Source organism: Cetorhinus maximus, chromosome 12, assembly GCF_964194155.1.
Source record: "Cetorhinus maximus chromosome 12, sCetMax3.hap1.1, whole genome shotgun sequence".
Classification (NCBI taxonomy): Eukaryota; Metazoa; Chordata; class Chondrichthyes; order Lamniformes; family Cetorhinidae; genus Cetorhinus; species Cetorhinus maximus.
This window is the reverse complement of record NC_135890.1, coordinates 97,414,707-97,442,367: the sequence shown is the minus strand read 5'-3', so window position 1 is coordinate 97,442,367 and position 27,661 is coordinate 97,414,707. Positions and strand designations below refer to the sequence as shown.

The 27,661-nt window shown below is 43.4% G+C and overlaps 1 protein-coding gene across 1 annotated transcript in view; it reads right to left on the bottom strand.

The window, feature by feature from the left end:
* Window positions 1–25,161, bottom strand: part of LOC144688008 (cell cycle checkpoint control protein RAD9B-like) — a 44,789-nt gene extending 19,628 nt beyond the window's left edge. The window contains exons 1-7 of the mRNA XM_078554661.1: window positions 24,944–25,161; window positions 17,768–17,838; window positions 16,597–16,749; window positions 11,511–11,625; window positions 10,757–10,856; window positions 10,167–10,273; window positions 9,886–9,992 (exon numbers count right to left, since the gene is read on the bottom strand). Coding sequence (XP_078410787.1) covers window positions 9,886–9,992; window positions 10,167–10,273; window positions 10,757–10,856; window positions 11,511–11,625; window positions 16,597–16,749; window positions 17,768–17,838; window positions 24,944–24,977 — 687 coding nt within the window. The 5' untranslated portion in view covers window positions 24,978–25,161. The remainder of the gene's footprint in view (window positions 1–9,885; window positions 9,993–10,166; window positions 10,274–10,756; window positions 10,857–11,510; window positions 11,626–16,596; window positions 16,750–17,767; window positions 17,839–24,943) is intronic.
* Between the last annotated feature and the right edge of the window lie 2,500 nt (window positions 25,162–27,661).

Sequence of the window (27,661 nt, the reverse complement as noted above, 5' to 3'; positions counted from 1 at the left end):
CACACATCAACTGGACGCTAAGGGAATGGAATCCCTTTCAGCTGCAGTACATCTCAAAGCTGACATACAGTGCCCAAAAAGTGACATATGTGCAATCACTAGCACCCTTTACTGGGGCTAAAAACTGTAAGCTTCACAAAGCCACGTACTCAAACCACCATCTGCTCCCAGACAAGAGAGAATGAAATGTAGTCAACTTTCTTTGAGAGCCTCAGTGAGCTCCTTTATACAACAGTGGGTGGCAAACTGAAATGTTGAAAAGATCTCCAGCTGCAGCCTGAAAGGAGCCCTACACTTAAAAGTTTGGCCACTGTCACCTTCGCAGCCATAAGCAAAGCCATTCTCACCTTACTAAAGTTGTAGTTGTAGCTGCTGCAGATGACAGCTTTCAATGAGGACACCCTTAGTGAAACATAAATAACGCACACACAGTTCCTCGCTGAGGTTTAGGTTGCAGAATTGATCCCTAACCACCTTAGGCAGATATAGCCTCCTGCTGAAACACTTTTCCCCCTTCTCCTCCTCTGTCTTCAAACAGCTTGCCCTGCTCTTCATGCCCCCTGCTCATTCTCTCAGTCATGCTGTATTCCATGGGGCATGCATTCTACTGCACCCCATGTCTGGGAGCAATTGCTTTATGCAAAAGCTTTTAAGTCAGGACCAAGTCCTTCAGCACCTGCCACTCTAATCCCTGTATACTTTTGCAACCTTAAAGAACTTCAGAAAGCGCCAGACTTATACAATTGTAGCAACACACAGTAGAAATCAATAAGCAACTAACCTGAAAAAACAGTTGACGATCCCTTTTAACGGCGCTGGTGAGAGGGGGTCCATCCTGCTGCTGAATGTGCGCTCAGCCGGGTATGATTAAAAGTGTGTTGGTTGCAGCATTAAGTTCCAAAATGGCAGCTTGGCATCAAACTAGCCTTATATGCTGATTAACACCTTAATATGCCAACTCTGCATACTTCCAGCAGTGTCTAATTATATGCACACTGATAACCTTACCAATGTGCCGTCTGGCAGAACTCACACCAGAAGTTCGCATGGTACCACTGGTGCCATTTTGGACCTCTGGCGCTACACATCTGAATTGTGCACTGACTTTCTCCTATGTATCCCACTGTAAATTTCCCATTTCAAGTCCGCCTTACACCTTTCCCTTTGTCCCTGAATAAATAAAAATTCTTAGTTTTCCCAATACTGCCTGTTAGCCCACTCCTCTACACATCTCTCTACCACCAAAAATGAATTGTACAGGGAGGTTGTACACGCAAAGCAAACATTTTTTAGTTTCTAGAACAGATTGTTAAGGATCCGGACTTAGCTGATTTCCGAGCGGAAATCAGGAACTACAAGTCCCAATGTGCCTGGGTGTTTCCACATGTGCATGGATCGGGAACGGGCTAAGAATGCACAGGGACATCTGCCCAGGGCACCTGCGTGGTGGTGGTGGCATGAAAACCTGACCATGGGACCCGGTGTGGCGAGAAATGTAAGCCCATACGATCAGGGAGTGTTCAAGAGAAGAAAAGGCTTCAGGCAAAAAAGGTGCTGCTGGTAAAGATTCCAGGTGGTTAAGGCCTAGAGAAGCCCAAAGGACTGAGAAGGTCACTGGCTCTGTACTTGAAAGGGTTAGGGCTCAGAAGAAGCCCTGGGAGCCATTTATAGCTTGGCATACCTGGGGAGATTGAAGCCCGATGAAGCTAGCCACCTATTAAAGAGCTGAAATTGCGCCAGTAATTAGAGGCTGGACTGCAGACTTGGGAATCCAGGGGAATATATTCTCAGGAGATGAGATTGAAACCCTAGGTGAGCACTTGTTGAGGGAGTCCAAGTCAGAGCAGATTTTGAGAGAATTCAGAGGCTAGGATCTTCAAAAGTGGACATTTGAACTCCCTCATGAGGGAGGCAGTTTTAATAAGATTGTGTAATTCACAGTAGACACCAACATCTGGGTGGGTTGCTGAGAAATCCACGGGATCTTTCTTGGTTGCATTTGCCATTTATTGTGCAGTGTAGTGTGTTCCATGAAGTGTGTTCCAACACAGTTTGCCTGTTAATTAATATGTGCCTCATGTTAATTCTGAATGTTAGAGTATAAGATAGATATTGTAAATTGTTTTACTTAACTGACTTTGTAAAGTTTATTTTGTTTGTTTAAAAACAATGGAATCTTGTGGTTTTATTCTTAGTAAGTACCTTGGATCTCAAACTTTGTCTACTTTAAACTAGAAGTGACTGATCCCTAACCAAATTGTTCCAAAATTTGAGGGTCTGGTCCAGGATCATAACAGGACTCTGAATTTAATGTCATTACCTGCCAATAGCGTATGCATGGTGTAAACAAACTTCTGAGCTCTTTCAAAGTGGTACAGCCATGCTGGAAGCCTGTCAAATGGCTGGCAATGAGCTTGTGTCAGACTCCTGGGATCCAGATGGATCTTAAACTCCAAAAATAGAAGGCCGTGCTTCAGACTGCAGCACTTCCACACCTTTGAGGTAGTCTAGCCCTTCCACTTTCTGATACATTTGAGGTGAAGAATGGAATTATCTGGTTGTTGTGCCAACTGGAAAGAACACCATATTGTCCACTTCAAGTCTATACTTGCTTGTAGTCTTGATGTCCTCCACAACACATTCAGGGCATTAAGCACCCCTCTTGATCAACGCCCCACCCACCACCTTAAATATTCACTTCCTCCAGCACTAGCACACCATGACCAACATCTACAAAATACGCTGCAGCAATTTGCCAAGGCTTCTTCAACAGCACCTTCCAAGCCCTGAAGCCTACCACTTAGAATAATGTCACCTAGAAGAACAGAAAATCAGAACTGAGGAAAGATCATTAATCTGAAACTTTTAACTCTGTTTCTCTCTCCACAGATGCTGCCAGACCTGTTGAGTGGAAGCAGATTCAACTTTGTGCTTCTCCACTTGAGTTTCCAATTCTTCAAGTACCAAACCACTGTGAGAAACACCAAGCAAGTGTCATGTGCTTCCTAGCAATAAGACAGATAATGGGGTGAAAATTGGTTACAGCCTGCTTCTGGGTCCACAGCCAGTAGCATGCTGACAGCTGCACCACAACAGGAGATCCAAATCAAAGACAAAACAGGTCCTTGGGCCTCATTCACGTTTTTTAAGCAAGCTGCTACTGTCCACTGCACTTCTGTACGCAGCTTGCATTTGAAGAGAATGAATGTCAGGCTCCCTAATCACCAGCAGTGCCTGAAAATTACATAGTGTAATGGGAACTTCAAACAGCAATGGGAGAGAGGAAGACTGTGATATCAGAGGTGCACTCTTGCTCCTGTTTGTTCCTCAGAAAAACTGAAAACATTCTCAAGTTAGAACTTGCCTTTTGCAACCACTGAAGAATCCTGAGCATCTGCTCCGCTCATTGGAAACAAATTTCCATAGGGGTCCTTAAACAGGCATTCTGTCCATCATACGAATATGTGAAAAAGGAGCAGGAGTAGACCATTCAGCTCCTCGAGTCAGCTCTGCTGTTTAATAAGATCATGGCTGAATGGTCTACCCCTCAAATCTGCATCCCGCCTACCCCCGATAACCTATCACCCCCTTCCTTACCAAGAATCTATTTACCTCTGCCTTAAAAATATTCAAAGACTCTGCTTCCACCACCTTTTCAGGAAGCGAGTTCCAAAGACTCAGGACCCTTTGAGAGAAAAAAATTTGCCTCATCTCCGTTTTAAATGGGCGACCCCTTATTTTTCAAGAGTGACCCCTAGTTCTAGATTCTCCCACAAGTGGAAACATCCTCTCCACATCCACCCTGTCAGGGTCCCCTCAGGATCTTATATGTTTTAATCAAGTCACCTCTTACTCTACTAAACTCCAGCAGATACAAGCCTAGCCTGTCCAACTTTTCCTCATAAGACAACCCACCCATTCCAGGTATTAGTCTGGTAAACCTTCTCTGAACTGCTTCCAACGCATTTACATCCTTCCTTAAATAAGGTGACCTATACTGTACACAGTACTCTAGATATGGTCTCAAATAATTTCCCTACTTTTCTATTCAATTCCCCTCGCAATAAATGATAACATTCTATTATTACATTCCTAATTATTTGCTGTACCTGCATACTAGCCTTTTGCGATTCATGCACTAAGACACCCAGATTCCTATGCATCTCAGAGCTCTGCAATCTCTTACCATTTAGATATGCCTCTTTTATTCTTCTTGCCAAAATGGACAATTTCACATTTCACACATTATACTCCATTTGCCAGATCTTTTCCCACTCACTTAACCTATCTATATCTTTCTGTAGCCTCCTAATGTCCTCCTCACAAATTACTTTCCTACCTATCTTTGTGACATCAGCAAATTTGGCAATTATCCCATCCATCCCTTCATCCAAGTCATTTATATAAATTGTAAACAGTTGAGGTCCCAGCACTGATCCCTGTTGCACACCACTCATTACATCTTGCCAACCTGAAAAAGACCCATTATGCCTACACTCTGCTTCCTGTTAGCCAGTCAAATCTTCAATCCATGCCAATATGCTACCCCTATACTGTGAGCTTTTATTTTCTGCAATAACCTTTTATGTAGCACTTTATCAAATACCTTCTGGAAATCAAAGTACAGTACATCCAGCATTCCCCTTTATCCATAGCACATGTTACTTCCTCAAAGAACTTCAATAAGTTGGTTAAACATGATTTCCCTTTCACAAAACCATGTTGACTCTGCCTGATTACCTTGAGCTTATCCAAATGCCCTGCCATAACTTCTTTAATAATAGCTTCTAGACAGATGCCTCAGGGAGCTGCAGACCTTCAAATAATAAAAGAAAGCACAAAAATGCTGCAAAAAATGTCCTTGCAGCACAATCAAGCACCTGAAAGCATACCTCATAAAAGACAGTCCCCAGCTGTTTCTTTTTATTTTAAGTCCTAACAAAGATGTCATCCCACCTTTGGATGGGGTTTCATTAAAAATGTAAAGCCCACCTGACCGATTGGCCCATCCGCTAACCATAACGTTGGATGGGGCACGGAAAATCAATTCCAATGGGCCATAATGAGCTAAATTGCCTACTTAATTATCGGCGGGTGCTCTTCTGACTTTTGCACATGTCCACTGAGCGAAATATCATGCAATTGTGCCATGACATTGGGACACACTAAGGAATGAAACCAGACGTACCACCCAGCATCGACCTAGGCACCAGAAACGACAGTGGCAAACTCAGCCCGATCGACCCTGCAAAGTCCTCCTTACTAACATCTGGGGGCTAGCACTAAAATTGAGAGAGCTGTCTCACAACTAGTCAAGCAACAGCCTGAAATAGTCATCCTCACGGAATCATACCTTACAGATAATGTCCCAGACACCACCATTGCCATCCCTGGGTATGTCCTGTCCCACCAGCAGGACAGACCCAGCAGAGGTGGCGGCACGGTGGTATAGAGTCGGGAGGGAGTTGGCCTGGGAGTCCTCAACATTGATTCTGAACCCCATGAGGTCTCATGGCATCAGGTCAAACATGGGCAACAAAACTTCCTGCTGATTACCACATACTGCCCTCTCTGAGCTGATGAATCAGTGCTCCTCCATATTCAACATCACTTGGAGGAAGCACTGAGGGTGGCAAGGGCACAGAATGTACTCTGGGTGGGGGACTTCACCAAGAGTGGCTTGGTAGCACCACTACTGACCGAGCTGGCCAAGTCCTAAAGGACATAGCTGCTAGACTGGGTCTGCAACAGGTGGTGAGGGAACCTACAAGAGGGAAAAACATACTTGACTTCATCCTTACCAACCTGCATGCCGCAGATGCACCTGTCCATAACAGTATCGGTAGGAGTGACCACCACACAATCCTTGTCAAGACGAAGTCCCACCTTCACATTCAGGAAACCCTCCATCATGTTGTGTGGCACTACCACCGTGGGAAGGGACTGGACAAGGGGAGAGAGAATGGAGTCAAGATAGCAAGAAATGAGTTCCGTGGGGCAGGAACAGGCTGACAGGATCAATCTGCCAGGACAGTCCTGTTTGTGGATTTTGGATAGGAGGTACAAGTGGGCCGTCCGGGGTTGGGAGACTATCAGGTTGGAAGCTGTGGAAGAGATGAGGTCAGTAACAGTTCTGGAAACAATGGCTTGATGTTCAGTGGTGGGGTCATGGTCCAGGGGGAGGTAGGAGGAAGTGTCTGCGAGTTGATGCTCAGCCTCTGCGAGGTAGAGGTCAGTGCGCCAGACAACAACAGCACCACCCTCCACAGGTTTGATGACAATGTCAAGGTTGGACCTAAGAGAACGGAGTGCAGCAAGTTCAGAGAGAGACAGGTTAGAGTGGGTGAGAGGAGCAGAGAAATTGAGACGACTAATGTCACGCCGACAGTTCTCAATGAAAAGATCAAGAGAAGGTAAGAATCCAGAGGGAGGGGTCCAGGTGGAGGGAGAATATTGGAGGCAGGTAAAAGGATCCATTGAACGGGGAGAGGACTCCTGCCCAAAGAAGTGAGCATGGAGACGAAGTCGGCGGAAGAAGAGTTCAGCATCATGCCAAGCCTGAAATTCGTTGAGATGAGGGCGTAAGGGTACGAAACTAAGTCCTTTGCTGAGCACTGAACGTTCAGCATCGGAGAGGGGAAGGTCAGGGGGTATGGTGAATACACGGCCGGGGCTGGGATTAGAAGACAGGATGGGGACAGAGGGACAGGCAGGGGTGGAGGGTCCTGGATGGGTGTTGGTGTCGATGAGTTGTTAGAGCTTGCGTTCCTTTGCACCTGAAAGACCCCACCACTGAACATCAAGCCATTGTTTCCAGGACTGTTACTGACCTCATCTCCTCTGGAGGTCTTCCTTCCACAGCTTCCAACCTGATAGTCTCCCAACCTCAGACAGCCCGCTTCTACCTCCTACCCAAAATCCACAAACAGACTGTCCCGGCAGTCCGATCGTGTCAGCCTGTTCCTGCCTCACGGAACTCATTTCTTGCTATCTTGACTCCATTCTCTCTCCCCTTGTCCAGTCCTTTCCCACCTACATCCGTGATTCCTCTGACACCCTACATCATATCAACAATTTCCAGTTCCCTGGCTCCAACCGCCTCTTCACCATGGACGTCCAATCCCTCTACACCTCCATCCCCCACCGAGATGGTCTGATGGCTCTCCGCTTCTTCCTCGAACAGAGGCCCGAACAATCCCCATCCAGCACTACTCTCTTCCGTCTGGCTGAACTTGTTCTCACACTGAACAATTTCTCCTTTAACTCCTCTCACTTCCTCCAAATAAAAGGTGTGGCTATGGGTACCCACATGGGCCCCAGTTACGCCTGTCTCTTTATGGGGTATGTGGAACATTCCTTGTTCCAGTCCTACTCCGGCCCCCTCCCACAACTTTCTCCGGTACATCGATGATTGCTTCAGTGCTGCTTCATGCTCTCGTCTGGACCTGGAAAAATTTATTAATTTTGCTTCCAATCTCCACCCCTCCATCATTTTCACATGGTCCATCTCTGACACTTCCCTTCCTTTCCTTGACCTCTCTGTCTCAATTTCTGGTGATAGAATGTCCACCAATATCCATTACAAGCCTACCGACTCCCACAGCTACCGCGACTACAGCTGCTCACACCCCGCTTCCAGTAAGGACTCCATCCCATTCTCTCAGTTCCTTCGCCTCCATCGCATCTGTTCTGATGATGCCACTTTCAAAAACAGTTCCTCTGACATGTCTTCCTTCTTCCTTAACCAAGGTTTCCACCCACCGTGGTTGACAGGGCTCTCAACCGTGTCCGGCCCATCTCCCGCGCATCCACCCTCACAACTTCCTCTCCCTCCCAGAAACATGATAGGGTCCCCCTTGTCCTCACTTATCACCCCACCAGCCTCCGGATTCAAAGGATCATCCTCCGCCATTTCCGCCAACTCCAGCATGATGCCACCACCAAACACATCTTCCCTTCACCCCCCCGGCAGCATTCCGCAGGGATCGTTCCCTCTGGGACACCCTGGTCCACTCCTCCATCACCCCCTACACCTCAACCCCCTCCCACGGCACCTTCCCATGCAACCGCAGAAGGTGCAACACCTGCCCATTTACTTCCCCTCTCCTCACCGTCCAAGGGCCCAAACACTCCTTTCAAGTGAAGCAGCATTTCACTTGCACTTCCCTCAATTTAGTCTACTGCATTCGTTGCTCCCAATGCGGTTTCCTCTACATTGGAGAGACCAAACGCAGACTGGGTGACCGCTTTGCAGAACACTTGCGGTCTGTCCGCAAGCATGACCCAGACCTCCTGGTTGCTTGCCATTTCAACACTCCACCATGCTCTCATGCCCACATGTCTGTCCTTGGCCTGCTGCATTGCTCCAGTGAAGCTCAACGCAAACTGGAGGAACAGCACCTCATCTTCCGACTAGGCACTTTACAGCCTTCCGTACTGAATATTGAGTTCAACAATTTTAGATCATGAACTCTCTCCTCCATCCCCATCCCCTTTCCGATTCCCCCCCTTTTTTGCCAATAATTTATATAGATTTTTCTTTTCCCACCTATTTCCATTATTTTTAAATGTATTTCCATCCATTGTTTTATCTCTAGCTTTTAGCCTATTTCGATTCCTTCACCCCACCCTCACTAGGGCTATCTGTACCTTGCTTGTCCTGCTTTCTACCCTTAATTAGCATATTCCTTAGATAATATCACCACCTTCAACACCTCTTTGTCCTTTTGTCTATGACATCTTTTGGCTATCTCCACCTATCACTGGCCCTCTATCCAGCTCTACTTGTCCCACTGCCCCCCCCACCTAAAACAGCTTATATTTCACCTCTCTTCTATTTTTACTTAGTTCTGTTGAAGAGTCATACGGACTCGAAATGTTAACTGTGTTCCTCTCCGCAGATGCTGCCAGACCTGCTGAGTTTTTCCAGGTAATTTTATTTTTATTTTGGATTTTCAGCATCCGCAGTTTTTTTGCTTTTATCTTACTTATTTCTATGTGCACTCCCAATTCATCTGTTTTGTTTCTAATGTTACGTGCATTCAGATACGGAGCCTTTAGTTTTATCCTTTTATTGTTTTCATAACCTCTAGTTTCATCTGTTGATTTACTGTTAGATTTGTACACTCTATCCCTTCCTGTCACGGTCTGTTTCTCATTTCCCGTAATAACGCCTTTCTCTTTTGCCTTGTCTCTACTCTTTGGTTTACCACATCTTCCCAAATTTGTACCCATCCCCACTACTTAGTTTAAAACCCTCTCTACTTCCCTAGTTATGCGGCTCACAAGAACACCGTTCCCAGCATGATTCAGGTGTAGACCAACGGTACAGATCCCACTTTCCCCAGTATTGGTGCCAGTGCCCATGAACCAGAACCTACTTCTCCCGCACCAGGCTTTGAGCCAAGCATTTATCTCCTTAATTTGATTTGCATGTGGCTCAGGTAATGATCCAGAGATTTTGACCTTTGAGGTTCTGCTTCTTAATTTGGTGCCAAGCTCCTTATACTGATTTGCAGAGCCTCCTTCATTAATACATGCAAATAGTTTTTAAAACCTGTTTTTGGTGGCTGCCTGGGATGCATAAAAATGGGTCCTACACTTAGTACACAACAAATACATGCAAATGGAGCACACAGCCATCCACAGATAAATTTATCAGTATTGCACTCGTTTTACGCCTTTCCAGCCAAAAGACAAATGGTCCAATGAAAAAGTGGGATAAAATATAAATTTCATATATTCTTATTAAACTAAATCATTACTTCAAACATTCACAAAACTAGTCTGCATTTTGCATCAATTGGTTTAAAATGTTTTTTTGTGGTTCTGTGACATTGCATATTCTGAAGCATTAATCTACCACAGTAATATAAAGTCCCGTACCCTAATCTCCTTCAAGCAAAACGTAATCTCAGAATCAACTCCAACCTGAAGGTAATCAAACTCGTTGGGTTTTAAGCTCATTTCAGTTTGCATTACCTTTGTGAAATCTGTACAATAACAAGAAAAGTATACAGTAAATGTTTTTTAAAAATCTAGTTTACAAATAAGGTAATATAATAAAGGACAGAATTAAAAGGCTTTCATCTCTTTTACTTGATATAAACAATTTAAACTCTTTATTCATTCTGCATAGCAGTGAAAACTAATTTAAAGTGACTTGCCTTTGCCTTCATCTACATAACTCTTGAAGAAAGCTTTCATAGGAGTCAAAATCAAAGTAATCTCCTCTTGTGACATTGGAAAATGAATGGCTATATCAGCCAGAAGCCTTTAAGAAAATTAGATCACACATTTTATCATTTTGTTTCAAAAAATGCCTATTGCTTCTCAAGATATGTTCTCTCCCTTATTTTATTCTTCATCTAGTGGTGTTTCCATACTGTGGTAGTTCACACCTATTTTCAAACAGCATCTCATTGTTTACCAGATCATGCATTCCCACGTTTCTTTAGTGTTTCATAACCAGTGAGTAAAGGGTGCCTCTCTTACATTTTGGTGAAAGGAGGAACTTGGCCCTAGCTCAAGATAAACAACAAAAAACTGCAAATGATGAAAATCTGAAATAAAAACAGAAAATGTTGAAAACATTCAGAAGTCATTCAGTATCTGTAGAAAGAACAAGTTAAGGTTTCAGCTGTTACTCTTCAACAGAACTAGTCAGCATTGTCTGTTTATGTTTCAAGGTAAGATACAGTAATGTCATGATACACCAGTATATTCCTGCTGGATTAAATGCATGATTGCCCCCTACCTTGCCTGGGATCTGAATACATTTGGGCTCAAGTGTTTTGAAAACACAGCTTGAAGGGATTCGCACTCCTGAAATGTCAGATTATGAGCTTTAGTAATTCCTGTGTGTAGTAAAATGGAAAGTGATTTGCAATAAAAATCAGAATCAAAAAATAATGCATCAATGGCACTTTTTGAAATGTTGACACATTCTAATGGACTATGTAGCACAGTGCTGCCCTTTATATCTAGGACTGTTAAAGAAAGAACCTGCAATTGAAAATTTCTTTCATGGTCTCTGAATATCCCAAAGCACACCATAACAAATGAAGTATCTTTGAAGTGTAGTCAGAAAGTCATGAGTTTTAGACGCCTCTCCAGAGATGCAAGTACATAATCTAGCCTAATATTTCAGTGTACTACTGAGGGACTGCTGCATTGTCCACCTTTCGGATGATATGTTAAACTGAGTTATCATACTTTCCTAAGGTTTATCGCTCAACCAATATAATTTAAAAAAAGATGATTTTGTCATTTAACTCATTGCTGTCCGTGGGACTTTGCTACGCACAAATTAGCTAATTCTCTCTCTATGCTTCTTAAGGAATTGGAAATGTTACAGAATAAAAGGGAATAGCTCAAGAAAGAACGATTATCTACAGATATAACACATAATTGCTGCAAATTGTTCAATCATTAATGATGCATTCTTCCCACGAAAACCCTAGTGCTGGCTAGGAGTAAAAGCATGTGATAGAATTAAAGTATTTTCCTACCGTGCTTGCAGCAGAACTGAAAAACAACACGGCAGTTCTGTGAATTCACATAAATCTTGCATTTTTCTACATTCCTCTCTAATGTAGCTAGGCATCGAAACATAGGAAGAACATACTGAAAAAAGCCAAGAGAGTCAAGAAGTAGTAGTCTGTCAGCTAAGTGGTCCAGTAGTATAAATGGCAGAGTGTTACTTCAGCAGCCAACCCAGTGACACACGCAACAGATGTTTGTCATTAACAAGCAGGCCACAAACTCAAGTTCCAGAAATACCATTAAGACTAACTAGATACTGGTGAGAGTAAATTAATCAAGACATTCTGAAAGCCAACCTCAGAGCTTGCAAGCTTGATCTCAATACAAGAGAAAAAACAACCTTGGACAGATCCAAATGGAGAAGTCTCTGTCATCATGCAATTTCAACATTTGAGGAGAACCAAGTTTAGTGCTTTCAGGACAACAGAGTGTGGTGCAAAACCAATGTCTCCATCCATCCCTCCAACATTGATGTCATATGCAGTATTTGCAATTGGTAATGCAAATTGAGACTTGGCCTAATGTCACACTAGACAACATCAACCTGGACTAAACCAGTCTTCTTTATTTGGCTGAACACTCATCCGTTGAAACTACCGAAGAATTCAACAACTGTCGTGGAGTATTTGCATTACATTCAGCATACGAGGGATAAGATAGCAAATTGTTAAAAACACCATAACACGCAATAAATATGGTTCCTACCAACCAATCAAAGACACCTTTAACACTCACTCACTGCTTTAGAAAGTTTCAAGTTACTAAATAAATTTGATGGGAACAGAATTTGTAATGACCAGTAAGGCTAGTCATTAAAAATCTTATGGCTAGAGTTTGGAGTTCAACATCCACTAAGATGTCAAATTTGAATACTCACATAAAAACAGGGGACAAAAAGATCAAAATGTTAAAAAAGTGCAAACGATGCAAAGCTTTTCAGGTGTTACAGGTGCCCATTGGTGTCTCAAATGGCATCTGTGGCTTGTACACACTTTAGGATGAGCGACGCCAGACAGTATATTGGTGAGTGCATTAGTGTATGTGCAGTAAATGGCCATTAGAAGTATGCAGAGCAGGCAGATCATGGTGTCAGTGGTACCATTTTGGAGCTTAATGGTCTAAATTGACCTTGCACAGAAGTAAGAAGGACCCTCTACCAACACCATTTAAAATGGATCATTAACTACTTAACAGTTAGTTGCTGGTTGCTTTCTGTTGGCTGTTGCTTCCATTTCACTAGCATTTGGTGCTTTCTGTAGTAATTCAAAGTTACCCAATTCTTCAGGGAGTATGGCAGCTGTTCATAAAGCTTCTGCTGACTTCAAAGCTTCTGCACAAACCAGTTGCTCCCAGACATGGGTGCAGTAGTAGCCATTCTCACTGGAATACAGCATGACTTGGAGAATGAAGAGATGCCATGTAGAGTAGGACAGGCTGTTGAAAAAGGGAGGAAGAGGAGCAGGAGAAGGGCTCTCAGCCGGAGACCATATCTGCCCGAGGCATTTAGGAAGCAATTCTACACAAATCTCAGCAAGTAACAATGTGTGACATCTGCACTTTAGTGAAGACTGAAATCTGCCACCTCCTGCAGCCACAACTGCAACCTCAGTGCAAGGGCCATATTGTCAAAGGCTGTGAAGGTGACCCTGGCAATGAACTTTTGTGCATCCAGCTACTTGCAGGCTGGAGTTGCAGATGTATGCAACATCTCGCAGTCTGCTGTCCGCTGTTGGATGAGGGAGGTCACTGGCTCACTCTATTCATTGAAAGGTAACTACATTTCATTTTCTCTTGCCAGTGAGAAGCAGGAGATTTGAACACAGCTTTGCTAGGGCTGCAGTCTTCCCCATGGTGCAGGATGCTTCTGACTGCGTTTACATTGGTTTACAAGCACATCTCAGGTCTATACTAAACTGAAAGGAATTCCAACACTCAGCATTCAGCTATATAACCATAGGCAGATTATCATGGTCAATGCCCAGCATCGAGGCAGCAGTTATGATGTCTTCATTCTACAGCAGTATGCTATGCCATCTGCAATTCAGACACCAGGGCAAGCTAAAGGGTGGCTCCTGGGCAACAAGTACTATCCGCTGGCCCCAAGGTTGATGACTCCTGCGCATAACCTATGCACAAATGTGCAGCATGCATACAATGAAAGCCATGTTGCCATGCTGATACAACACTTCTACTCCCTGGAACACTTTGGGGGAGCCCTCCAGTACTCAGCAGAGCAAGTGTCAAGGTTCCTCATGGTCTGTTGCACATTGCACAACCTTGTCATCATGCAGGAACAGCCTTTGCTTTACCAGCTTTACGGTGAGAAGCTCAAGAATAGATGTCTGAGGAAGACGTGGGGGGAGAGTGGGGGGAAAGAGGAGGACAGCAGGCAACCTAGACAGCCCCTTTCTGGCCAGGCTGTTTGTGAAGATGTCATCCTAGTGTGATACCAGTAACTGGAACCCCAATTTCCCCTTCTCCAACAGACCTGCACCTGTTGCTGACCATCAAAGTCTATTTGGCCATAATACAAAAATAAATATTCAAAACCAAATTTATAATACAAATCATTCCATAAAAAGTCAACTAGTCATCCGTGTGTATTCCCTTACTGTATGGCTTACGTGCTTTCTCACCTACCCTAGCGCTTCCCCAGTGACTACAGCATGGTTGGTGGAAGGCCCAGGTATGGACTGCCCCATCTTGGCATGGGAAGAAGCAGTCTGTGCCGACTGCCTGGCAGGTAGGAGCAAGGACACAGATGGAGTGGCAGGGACGGGAGGACAAATGTTCTCTTCCTAAGAAAGAACAGCAGGAATGTGTTCAATGGGGCCACTGGTGTTTCCTCAGCATGGTGTTAGCAATTCCAGTAAAATGTGGAAGGACAGATTGTTGAACTGCTGTGACAGCCTGCAAGCCCCTTTCAACACTGATATCTGCAAAGATTACAGCAAGTTGAGCTTGCATGGCAGCAGTCTGATCTTGCTTGACAGAAGTTTGAGCTTCCACATCAGCATTCAGATGGTGGGTACTGGAATGGAAACTGAGGCATCAGCCATCAAACCCTATATCATGGTTGGGTCCACAAGTGTGCTCATGAAATTGACCTCCATTTTGATGCTGGAAAGGATGGGCATTGAGCCCTGTGCAAAGATGTGTCAATTTTCTGCTGAACTCTTCAATGCTTCCTAACATTGCTCGTAGGCTTTCTGGCAGGCTTCCCAATGCACTGAGCATTTCATTGTGCATACCCATAAGTCTTTCTTCTTTAAGCTGCTTTATCAAATTGCTCATCTGAGTTCTCTGCAGTGGATCCTATTTACATCTTCACCCTCTGGCGAGCTAACACCTGCACTATCCTTGTCCCCTGCCCTGGCTGCAGGTCATTCATGCAGATCCCACCTCTATAATATTCTCTAAATTACAAGGTGTCAGTGTTGGAGCTGGTGGTGAGAGTGTGCTGTCAGGTGATGTTGCTGAGTTTTCATAATCTCTGTCTTCTTACTGTTCCTGCACTGCCTGGCCAGGTTGAGTATTGGAAAAGACAAAGACACAAGGGTAAGGTGGTGTTGCGACAAGGATTGGGAGAAAGGAAGACTTGCATGTTTAAATCATCTGCAGCTTGTATATCATGAGAGTGTGGGATGATGGGGAGATGGGATCTGAGGAGAATTAGGTATGAGGATACTGTCATCTTCCGTGGTTTCAGCGCCTTTGCTTCCACTGATATCAGCAATGGACAACCCAATAATGGCTTGTGTCACCTCCTCCAAGGGGGTCAGATGTACAGAGATGCCTGTCACTCTCCACTTAGCTCCTGTTGTCTCTAGTTGTATGCAGTCTTGTCCTGCAAGAGAGATGGAAATGTGTCAGTGTTGTAAAATCTGTTTGGGTGATGTGCTGTCATAGTTGAACAGCTGGCAGCAATTACAAGCTGTGAGAACTGGGTGTAAGGCTTGTGTCAATGCTAAGTGTGTAATGGTGCGCTGCAGCATATAAGTGTCAGGAATGAGTCCTGATTGATACAGATTGTTGGTACATGAATGATAAAGCTATGATGAATTGATCAGTGTCTGAAACTAGTGATACAATTGGTAGGATAAGGCATTCACAGATCTTAACCATCTTGAGGTCATTGAATTTCTTGTGACACTGCTTCCAGGTCTTCTGGGCTTGACTTCTGGCATAGATATTCTGAGCACGTGTTTGGAGGGCCTACTGCAGATACAGGCCATCCCTCTTTATTTGCACCTCCTTCACCAAGCTTTCCAGTACAGCATCCAAGAACCTTGGTGCCTGGTCTCTCCCATGTTGCACCATTCTTCTGTATTTCCCAGATGTTTCAGCACTCTCAATTCTGCAAACATCCGCTCCATCCACAATGCACCTCTCTTTAAGAGGTGCAGGCTAGCTTTAACTGATGCTATCAATCCACAATATTGGACCCCCTGGTCAGGCATCCCATCAATCAACATTGTGGTTAATGCTGGCTGGATGCAGCAATCATGAAAACAGCAGGCTGAAAGGAGCTGGTGTGCTGCCCGATTTGCAGTCAACAATTGCGGGTCACACATCACAGCCCCCAGACCCGATTTCGGGAGGGGAAAGGGAGCTATTGAATTCAGTCCTGAAAATTTCTTTAAAGATAATTTGCTTCAGACAATACCATACCTTGTGAACAGAGCATACAGTAATATCCTATTGTTGAATGGCACAAGACAAGCCAATGGGATCTTGACATCTTGTATAAAGTAACATTTTAAACAAATTCAGACCATGCGTTAAGTCCAACATTAAAATTTTTGACTTCCAGTAAGTAATATTTACACTAGTTCTTCTCCAGTCAAAGGAGTTAGAGATTTGTCAGGTTTTATTCTCTGTACAACAACTCAAGAAAATCAGGCCAGAAACAGATTTAAATTTTTACACACATGTTGTAACTACTTCAAAGTAATACAATTTATCAACTTTTAAAATTTATTTCAACAGAGATACTATCTGGCGTTGTTGTCCAATGTTTCAGCTTGTAGCTCCTGAACAATCAAACTATACCTTGATTGCCATCTTACAGTTGAGGGGTATATTTTCATTCTCATGAGTGTCTTGCTGATACCTGTTCCCCCTGCTGTAGTGCAGGAAGAAGAGTGGAGAGAACAAAAAGCAAGCATATGCTGACCCAGAAGAATTAACTGATCTCAAAGCAAGCTGCAAAGAAAGGGAACCAAAAACATTATCTATAGTAATATGCAGAAGTACAACTAATAAACTTAAAATTATTTTAACAAATTAAAATTGGAAAAATATTTCAGTATTTCAAACAATACAAGCTGTCTTTGGCCAGTGTATTGAATTTTAAAGGAGTTCCCCATTCCACAATTTGATTATTCAAAATTGAAGGGAAGCCTTTCTTTTGGAGGGAATACCTAATTGTTCTAGTTTTTAAAAACGCCTTTTGTCTCTCCTCCTCTCCTGAAAGCTCTGACTCATGCTGGAGCACTGTTGCACTATTGGCACTTTAATGTAGGTAGCCATTCTCCAAATATAATGTTAAACAGTGAATGTTTGAATGTTGTTGTGGAGATGACGTTAAAGCTGAGCCATATCCTGTCCTCATCCCAAAGTTATAAATATACACTTTGCAGGAATACCTCACTCATCAGTTTGAGGCCCAGGAAAATTTAATTCACAGACCTCGGCAATGCAATCCCAAGCTGGTTCCCACCTGAAACCAGCCAGGGATCAACAGCCAGAGTGGACTGTTAGCAGGAAGCCATCACCAGAGACCAAAGGGACAGTTCAGCACTCGGGTAAGTTACCAGAAGAGGATTTGGAAAGACCTCACAATCCAGGAGGGAGTGGAAGCCTAAACTTTTCTTCTCAGGCCCTGAAAGTACTTCTGCACCTCCTGGTCCCACAAGAAAAGTCAAATAAAGTTTTTTACTTGGTCTATTCTGCCTCTACCCACTAGATTGGTCTAAGGAAGCCACAATGGCTTCCCCAAGTAGGTCTCTGCGTAAAACAGTAGTTGGACTCCCAATGTTGTCATCGCCAGATTTAAAGAAGGGTCACATTGGATTTTGGTTCAGAAGAGCAGGTTAAAATCAGAACCTGTGAGAAAGGAGCAGGACCTCAGCAGGTAAATCCCATGTGTGTTTTTAATTGCCCACCTGGTTTAAGTCGCCCCTTCAGTGCCACAAAGGAGTTGCTAATGTCAATGACTTACCCCTTTCTCTAAAGGGTCAAACCATAACTCATCACCAATTCGGGACAGGGCATGTATTGCCTTTCCAAATGCTGTAAAATATAAATACCATTTTTTTTACACTATGCATTACTTAAAATGGAATAAGAGTTTCAATTTCCTACGTCCTGATGGAAGGTCATCGACCTGAAATATTAACTCTGTTTCTCTCACCACAGATGCTGCCTGACCTGCTGAGCATTTCCAGCATTTTGTTTTATTTCAGATTCCTGCTTTCCAATCTCAATTATGACATTCTGGAGAGACATTGTTCTGTAACAGCAGTAGGACAAGATAACACAAGGAAAAAAAAATCAACCATCACACTACCAACTGATCCTAAAGCAAATTGGCTGCTCACCTCTTGGCTAAGCATGTTATATGGGATATGGAGAAGCACAAAAATTATTGAGTCATTGAAAGTTGCTTTAGACTGGATGACAATTCTATGTCAAATATGCCAGATTTTTAAAAAATAAATGTGGAAGGGTAAGAAGAAAGAAAGAAAAATCTTAAGAAATAGTCATCAGTAATGATGAGGCTGAAAGGTGATTAAAATGGTGGAAATTCTATTTTGACAGGATATCATTTTCATGAATCCTGAGATACATACATTTGAACATATGAATTAGGAACTGGAGTTTGCCACTTGGCTCCTTGAGCCTGCTCCGCCATTTAATAAGATCATGGCTGATCTGATTGTAACCTCAATCCCACATTCCTACCTACCCCCGATAACCTTTCATCCCTTGGATCAGTAAAGGGGTGCACAATCAGTTAGGGGAGACTTCGGCCTGAGTGAGACAGAGACCGAGTGAGTATATTTGGGAATTTGATTCAAAGTGGGAATTCGGTGCATAAGGGGAATTCGGTGCTTTAGGTAAGGTTACTGCAAGAAGTGCGGCTTAGAATAGAGTGCTGGGAGTTGGGTAATTAAGGGAGTTAGGGAAGGAAGGGAAAAAGGTACTCTTTTGCTTTCTGCTTTTTAACTTTCTCAGCCTTCAGCTAGTGGTCGTACTCTGCTACAGGAGAAGATAATTATTTGGTGAGTATCTGGTAAAGGACTAAGGTTTATTCTATTCCTAAGGTTCAAAATAGTCTAGCAATTGGTGGTAAGGTTAATAAAATATATAAAAACAGAAGTAAAATATATAATTGAATAAAATAATTAAATAGTTAATTAGAACACATTAAGGATGTCATGACAAGTGATGTGACACAGCTGCAGCATGTGGGAGCTCCTTGATGCCAGTTTGATCCAGGACAAACACGTCTGCAATAAGTGTTTGAAGTTTGAGCAGCTTCGGCTCAGAGTTTATCAGCTGGAGGCTGAAGTACAGACACTGCGACACATCAAGGAGGGGGAAAGTTACCTGGATTCTTTGTACCAGGAGGCAGTCACACCTCTTAGAACAGAGTCTTCTGATTTAGTCAGTAGTTGGGGACAGGAGCATGTGATTGCGAGTGAGGCAGGTAAGGAGACTCAGAGGGCAGGTGTGCCGGAGCCTCAGCCTTGCAATTGTCCAAGAGGTGTGAGGTTTTTTCAGCTTGTTTAGATGAGAGTGGGGGCTGCAAGGTGGATGAGCTAACCGGCCATGGCACCATGGTACAGGAAGCCATTCAAGTGGGGGGAGCACAAAAGGAATGTAGTGGTAGTAGGGGATAGTATAATCAGAGGGATTGATGCCATTCTCGGCAGAAAAGAGTGAGAGTCCAGACGGCTGTGTTGTCTGCCCGGTGCCAGGGTTCGCAACATCAGCACAGGGCTGGAGAAGAACTTGCAGTGGGAGGGGGAGGACCCAGTCGTCATAGTCCATGCTAGTACTAACGACATAGGCAGGACAAAGAAGGAAGTTCTGCATAATCAGTGTGAGGACCTAGGCACCAAATTAAGAAGTAGAACCTCAAAGATTATAATCTCTGGATTATTACCTGAGCCACATGCAAATTGGCATAGGACAAATCAGATTAGGGAAATGAATGTGTGGCTCAAAGGCTGGTGTGGGAGAAATGGGTTCAGGTTTGTGGGGCACTGGGACCAGTACTAGGCAAAGTGGGATCTGTACCGTTGGGACGGTCTATACCCGAACCGTGCTGGGACTGTTGTTCTTGCGAGCCACATAACTAGGGAAGTAGAGAGGATTTTAAACTAAATAGTGGGGGGAAGATGTGGTAAATCAAAGAGCACAGACATGGCAGAAGAAAAAGGTATTATTATAGGAAATGAAAAACAGACCATGACAGGAAGGGATAGAGAGTAGAAATCTAACAGTAAATCAACAGATGAAACTAGAGATTATAAAAAGAATAAATGGATAAAACTAAAAACGCTGTATCTGAATGCACGTAGCATTGGAAACAAAACGGGTGACCTGAGAGCACACATAAATAGAGAAATAAATAAATATGATTTGATAGCCATTACAGAGACATGGCTGCAGAAGGACATGGATTGGGACATGAATATTGAAGGGTACAGGATAGTTAGGAAGGACAGGAAGTGCAGAAAAGGTGGAGGGATGGCTCTGTTTGTTAATGATGGTATTAGCACAATAGAGAGGGATGACCTAAGTTCAGGAAACCAGGATGTAGAAACAGTTTGGGTAGAGGTGAGAAATGGTAACGGAAAGAAGCCACTTGTGGAAGTTGTGTACAGGCCTCCTAACAGTAATCACATGGTTAAAGGAAGAAATAATGGGAGCTTGTCAGAAAGGCACATGATAATCATGGGAGATTTTAATTTACATTTAGACTGGAAAAGTCAGGTGGGCAAAGGTAGCCTAGATGAAGAGTGCATTGAATGCTTTCGGGATAGTTTCTTAGAACAGGATGATTTGGAGCCAACCAGAGAACAGGCTATACTAGACCTGGTATTGTGCAATGATATGGGAGTAATTAATGATCTCATAGTGAAGGCACCCCTAGGTAGCAACAACAACAATATGCTTGAATTTTACATTCAGTTTGAGGGAGAGAGGAGTGGGTCCGAGACTATGTTTTTAAACTTAAATAAGGGCAATTATGAGGGCATGAAAGCTGAGCTGGCTAAAGCGAATTGGCAAAGTATATTAAGGGATAGGTCAATAGAGTTGCAGTGGCTAATATTTATGTGGATATTTCAGAATGCACAGAATAGATACATTCCAACGAGTACAAAAACATCCAAGGGACGGACATACCATCTGTGGTTAACTAGAAAGGTTAAAGATAGTATCAAACTTAAAGAAAAAGCATACAATTGTGCGAAGACAGATGGCAGGTCTGAAGATTGGACAGAATATAAGGAACAGCAAAGAATGACTAAAATACTAATAAATAGGAAAACATTAGAGTATGAGAGAAAGCTAGCCAGAAATATAAAAACAGATGCTAAGGTTTTTATAAATATTTAAAAAAGAAAAGAGTTAACAAAGTGAGCGTTCGTCCTATAGAAAGTGAGTCTGGAGAATTGATAATGGAAAACAAGGAGATGGCAGATGAATTGAACAAGTATTTTGCATCAGTTTTCACTATAGAAGATACAACATCCCAGAAGCAACTATAAATCAGGACATGGAAGTGGGAGAGGAAGTCAGGAAAAAACCTTGTGGCACACCATTCTGCCAACCAGAAAAAGACCCATTTATACCTACTCTCAGTTTCCTATTAGCTAGCTAATCTTCTATCCATGCCTGTATGTTACCCCCTACACCATGCGCTTTTATTTTTCGCAATAACCTTTGATGTGGCATGTTATTAAATGCCTTCTGGAAATCTATGTACAGTGCATCCACTGGTTCCCATTATCCACAGCACATGTGACTCCTTCAAAGAACTCCAATAAATTGGTTAAACATGATTTCCCTTTCACAAAACCATGTTGACTCTGCCTGATTGCCTTGAATTTTTCCAAGTGCCCTGCTACAACATCTTTAATAATTGCTTCTAACATTTTCCCTATGACAAATGTTAGGCTAACTGACCTGTAGTTTCCTGTTTTCTGTCTCCCTCCCTTTTTTAAAAAAGGAGTTACATTTGCTATTTTCCAATCTAATGGAACATTCCCCGAATCTAGGGAATTTTGGAAAATGAAAACCAATTCATCAACTATCTCACTAGCCAATTCTTTCAAGATCTTAGGGTGAAGTCCATCCAGACCTAGGGATTTGTCAGCCTGCTACCCCAACAATTTGCTCAATACCACTTCCCAGGTGATTATAGTTTTCCAGTTCCTCCCTCCCTTCCATTTCCTGATTTACAATTATTTCCGAGATGTTACTTGTGTCCACTATAGTGAAGACCAAAGCAAAATATCTGTTTAATTCATTCGCCATCTCCCTACCTTCCATTATCAATTCCCCAGGCACAATTTCTAAAGACCATAAAACCATAAGACATAGGAGCAGAAATTAGGCCATTCGGCCCATCGAGTCTGCTCCGCCATTCAATCATGGCTGATAAGTTTCTCAACCCCATTCTCCCGCCTTCTCCCCGTAACCTTTGATCCCCTTACCGATCAAGAACCTATCTATCTCGGTCTTAAATACACTCAATGACCTGGCCTCCACAGCCTTCTGTGGCAATGAATTCCATAGATTCACCAATGCTCACTTTGTTAATTCTTTGCTTATTTAAATATCTATAGAAACTTTTACTGTCCATCTTTATATTACTAGCTAGCTTTCTCTCATACTTTTCCCTCCTCATTAATCTTTTTATGAGATGTCAGATCTAGAGGGCCAGACATGACATGCTTCTTGTCCAAAATACGATTAATGCAAAAGATCAGGGATTGGAAAGCAAAGATAATTTTGAAACAAAATTAAATCACTTTCAAATCCAAACTCCTGGATGGCCATAGGTGATCTGTGTAACCCTGCTCCAAAATGTATTATCCTCGATAATCACCTCAAACACAAATAAATATGTAATTACTTGCGATAATTATACTTACGATGTGAGATAAAAAGCAGCTGTAAGCCTCCAAACGTCTCCGTAGGAATCAAAGTAAAAAGAGCCTCATTTTGAATTTGTACGATGAAAATGCTTTGCTTGGTGTCTGGTTAAGCCTATGGGTTGCCTTAATTGAGATTAGTTTGGGAATTTGTTAAAAGTTATGATAGTAGTCATTTGTAGCCATGTGTATATAAATTTTAACCTGTGTAAATTAATAAAATGTTTCAATTAGTTTAATGTAAAACCTCGAGAACTGGTGGTCTGATTCCTGAATTTAGAGTCACATCTCAAACATAACACTTAAAATTATAGGTTATGGCAGTTGTTTAAAGTTTCCCTCTGGGATTTTTAAATAACTCAGCTTTACCAACTGCATCAGTTATAACAATCCAGAGGACTGGGAAAGTTTTAAAAACCAGCAAAAGATGACCAAAGAAATAATAGTAGGAGAAAATAAACTTTGAGGGTAAACTAGCAAGTAATATAAAAACGGACAGTAAGAGCTTCTTTAAATATATAAAAAGGAAGAGAGGCCAAAGTCAATATAGGCCCCTTAGAGAATGAGGCTGGGGAAATAATAATGGGGAACCAGGAAATGGTAGAGGAGTTGAATAAATACTTTGCATTAGTCTTCACGGTAGAAGCATACAAAAAATACTAAATAATCATGGAGCAAAAGGGGGGGAGGAAATAAATACAATAATTATCACTAGAGAAAAAGTACCAGGGAAAATAATGGGGCTAAAGGCCAATAAGTCACCTGGACCTAATGGGTTGCATCCTAGGATATTAAAGGAAATAGCTGCAGAGAGAGTGGATGCACTGGTAGTAATCTTCCAAGAGTCCTTTGGAAAACTGCCAATGTAACACCCTTATTCAAAAAGGGAGGGAGACAATAAAACAGATAATTAAAGGCCAGTTAGCTTAACATGTCATTGGGAAAATGTTGGAGTCTATTATAAAGGATGTAATAGCAGAGCATTTAGAACTGCATAATCTAATCAAGCAGAGTCAGCATGGCTTCATGAAGGGGAAATCATGCCTGACAAATTTATTAGAATTCTTTGAGGAGGTAACAAGCAGGATACATAAAGGGGAACCAGTAGATGTAATAGATTTGGATTTCCAAAAGGCGTTCGATAAGGTACCACATGGAAAGTTACTTAATAAGATAAAAGCCCATGGGGGTAGTATATTAGCATGGATAGAGGATTGGCTAACTAATAGATGACAGAGAGTAGAGATACAGGGGGTATTTTCAGGATGGCAACTTGTGGAGTGCCACAGGGATCAGTGATTTGGATGAGGGAAATGAATGTACTGTCGCCAACTTTGCAGATGACACAAAAATAGGTGGGAAGGCAAGTGGTGAGGATGACACAAAGAGTCTACAGAGGGATATAGACAGGTTAAGTGAGTGGGCAAAAATGTGGCAAATGGAATATAATGTGGGAGAGTATGAGGTTATGCACTTTGGCAGAATTGAGGAGCTGAACATTATTTAAAAGGAGAAAGACTGAAGAAAGCTGCAGCACAGAGGGATTTGGGCGATCCTCACGCATGAATCCCAAAAGGCGAGCATACAAGTTCAGCAGGTAATAGGGAAGGCAAATTGAATGTTGGCCTTTATTTCAAAGGGAATGGAACATAAAAATAGGGAATTCTTGCTAAAACTATACAAGGCAGTAGTTAGACCACACCTAGAATACTGTGAACAGTTTTAGTCCCCTTATCTAAGGAAATATATACTGGCATTGGAGGCAGTCCAGAGAAGGTTCACTAGGTTGATCCCAGGGATGGAGGGATTTTCTTCTGAGAAGAGTTTGAGTCGGTTGGGCTTGTACTCATTGGAGTTTAGAAGAATGAGAGGTAACTTTATTGAAATATACAAGACTCTTAGGGGGCTTGACAGGGTAGATTTTGAGAGGTTGTTTTCCTTTGTGGGAGAGTCTAGGACCAAAGGGCATAATCTCAGAGATGAGGAGGAATTTCTTCTCTCAGAGGGTAGTCAATCTGTGGAATTATTTACCGCAGAGGCTGGGTGGTTAAGTATATTCAAGGCTGAGATAGATTTTTAATCAGTAAGGGAATCAAGGGTTATGGGGAAAAGGCAGGGAAGTGGAGTTGAGGATTATCAGATCAGCCATGAACTCATTGGATGGCGGAGCAGACTCGATGGGCCGAATGGCCTACTTCTGCTCCTACATCTTATGGTCTTATTACCTCTCAAGTTGTTTCCAGGTATGATGCACTTCATGTTCAGGTGCACTTCAGGTGTTTTTCACACCAGCACAAGGTCAAACCGCCTAGTTTCACTTGCTACCAACACAACCATCAAATTTAACAAGCAAGTCGGTAAAATTACTTCAAAATTAAGATTAAAAAAATTGGATAAAATATGTTTTCCCCTTATGAAATAATTGTCGGTGGAATCTGGGCTGCAGAGCTTCGTCGGCAACAGGCGGCCGCTCAAACTCCCGTTTTGGCGCCACTTTCGCCCACTCCCCCTCTTTCTCCACGCCCACTCTCCGTCCCTCGGCCGTTTGTCCCGCCCACTCTCCGTCCCTCGGCCGTTTGATTCGTCCATTCTCCGTTCCCCCGCCCCCCGCCGTTGCCCCGCCCACCCGCCGTTGGCCCCGCCCAGGCTGCTTTCCGCGAGCGCTGGCAGTTGGGGAGCCCAGGTCTCCGCGCGCCCAGTTTAAATGTTAACATTCTGAGCCACCCTGAGCAGTTGCCTTGTCGCTGCAGCCAGACCATTGCCATCAGGGTCACTGGCACACAGCGGTTCAGATTCCTGCTGATCACCTGGATCTCCACGGCTCTGCGAGGTCACCTTTCAATCTCCTGGCGTTCACCCGACTGATCTCAGAATACGCACATGCCATGCCCGCTGGTTCGCTTGAACCTTTTCCTGGCTGGCGGGCACCGCAGCCTATCGACTGCTTTATTTTTTTACATTTTAGTTTGGACAGGCTGTCTCTTTCATTACAAAAAGCGGAAGTACTGAGGATGCTGGAGATCTAAAATAAAGAGAAACACTCAGCAGCTCAAGCAACATCTGTGGAGAGAGAAAAACAGTTAACGTTTGAAAGGGCATCGACCTGCTGACCGTTCAGTTTCCTTTCCTGACACCCATACTAGTTAACCTTAGAAATGGTTCCCTCTCCTGAGGTACTATACCACTCCATTTCATAGAAACTAGGAGCAGGAGTAGGCCATTCGGCTCTTTGAGCCTGCTCCGCCATTCATTATGATCATGGCTGATCCAACTCAATGACCTGCTCCCGCTTTCTCCCCATATCCTTTGATCCCTTTCACCCCAAGAGCTATATCAAACTCCCTGAAAACATGCAATGTTTTGGCCTCAACTACTTTCTCTGGTAGCAAATTCCGCTGGCTCACCACTCTCTGGGTGAAGAAATTTCTCCTTATCTCAGTCCTAAATGGTCTACCCCGTATCCTCAGACTGTGACCCCTGGTACTGGACTTCCCCACCATCGGGAACATCCTTCCTGCATCTACCCTGTCTAGTCCTGTTAGAATTTTAAAGGTTTCCATCATAGAATTAGGCCATTCACTCAGTCGGGTCTGTGCCAGCTCTCTGCTAGAGCAACTATGCTAGTCCTACTCCCTGCCTTCTCCCGGTAGCCCTGCCTTTTTTCTCTTAATTGCTTATCCAATTCCCTAATGAAAGCCATGATACTTTCAAGCAGTGCTTTCCAGTTCCTAACCAATTGCTGGATGAAAAAGGTTTTTCCTCATGTTGCCTCTGGTTCTTTTTGCAATTATCTTAACTCCATTTCCTCTGGTTCTCAACTCTTCTTCCTTTCTCCTTACTATCTACTCTATCCAGGTCCCTCTTATTTTGAACACCTCTGTCAAATCTCCTCCATTCCCCCCGCTCGTGTATCTTGTGTCCTTGCAACTATTGCATCATCTCCGATCTCCCATTCTTCTCCAAAGTCCTTTTTTTTAATTCATTCATGGGATGCAGGCTTTGCTGGCTGGGCCACCATTTATTGCCCATCACTAGTTGTCCTTGAGAAGGTGGTGGTGAGCTACCTTCTTTAACTGCTGCAGTCCATGTGGTGTAGGTACACCCAGAGTGCTGTTAGGAAGGGAGTTCCAGGATTTTGACCCAGCAACAGTGAAGGAACAGTGACATATTTCCAAGTCAGGATGGTGAGTGACTTGGAGGGGAACTTCCAGGTGGTAGTGTTCCCATTTATCTGTTGCCTTTGCCCTTCTAGGTGGTAGTGGTCATGGGTCTGGAAGGTGCTGTCGAAGGAGCCATGGTGAATTCCTACAGTGCATCTTGTAGATGGTACACACTGCTGTTACTGTGCGTCGCTGGTGGAGGGAGTGAATGTTTGTGGATGTGGTGCCAGTCAAGCGGGCTGCTTTGTCCTGGACGGTGTCCAGCTCCTTCAGTGTTGTGGAAGCATCCACTCATCCAGGCAAGTGGGGAGTATTCCATCACACTCCTAACTTGTGCCTTGTAGATGGCGGACAGGCTTTGGGGAGTCAGGAGGTAAGTTACTCATCATACTATTCCTAGCCTCTGACCTGTTCTTGTAGCCACAGTCGTCCAGTTCAGTTTCCAGTCAATGGTAACCCCCAGGATGTTGATAGTGGGGAATTCAGTGATGGTAATGCCATTGAACATCAGGGGGCGATGGTTGGATTCTCTGTTGTTGGAGATAGTCATTGCCTGACACTTGTGTGGCGCAAATGTTACTTGCCACTTGTCAACCCAAGCCTGGATGTTGTCCAGGTCTTGCTGCATTAGGGCATGGAGTGCTTCAGTATCTGAGGAGCCGCGAATGGTGCTGAACATTGTGCAATCATCAGCGAACATCCCCACTTATGACCTGATGATGGAAGGAAGGTTATTGATGAAGCAGCTGAAGATGGTTGAACCTAGAACACTACCCTGAGGAA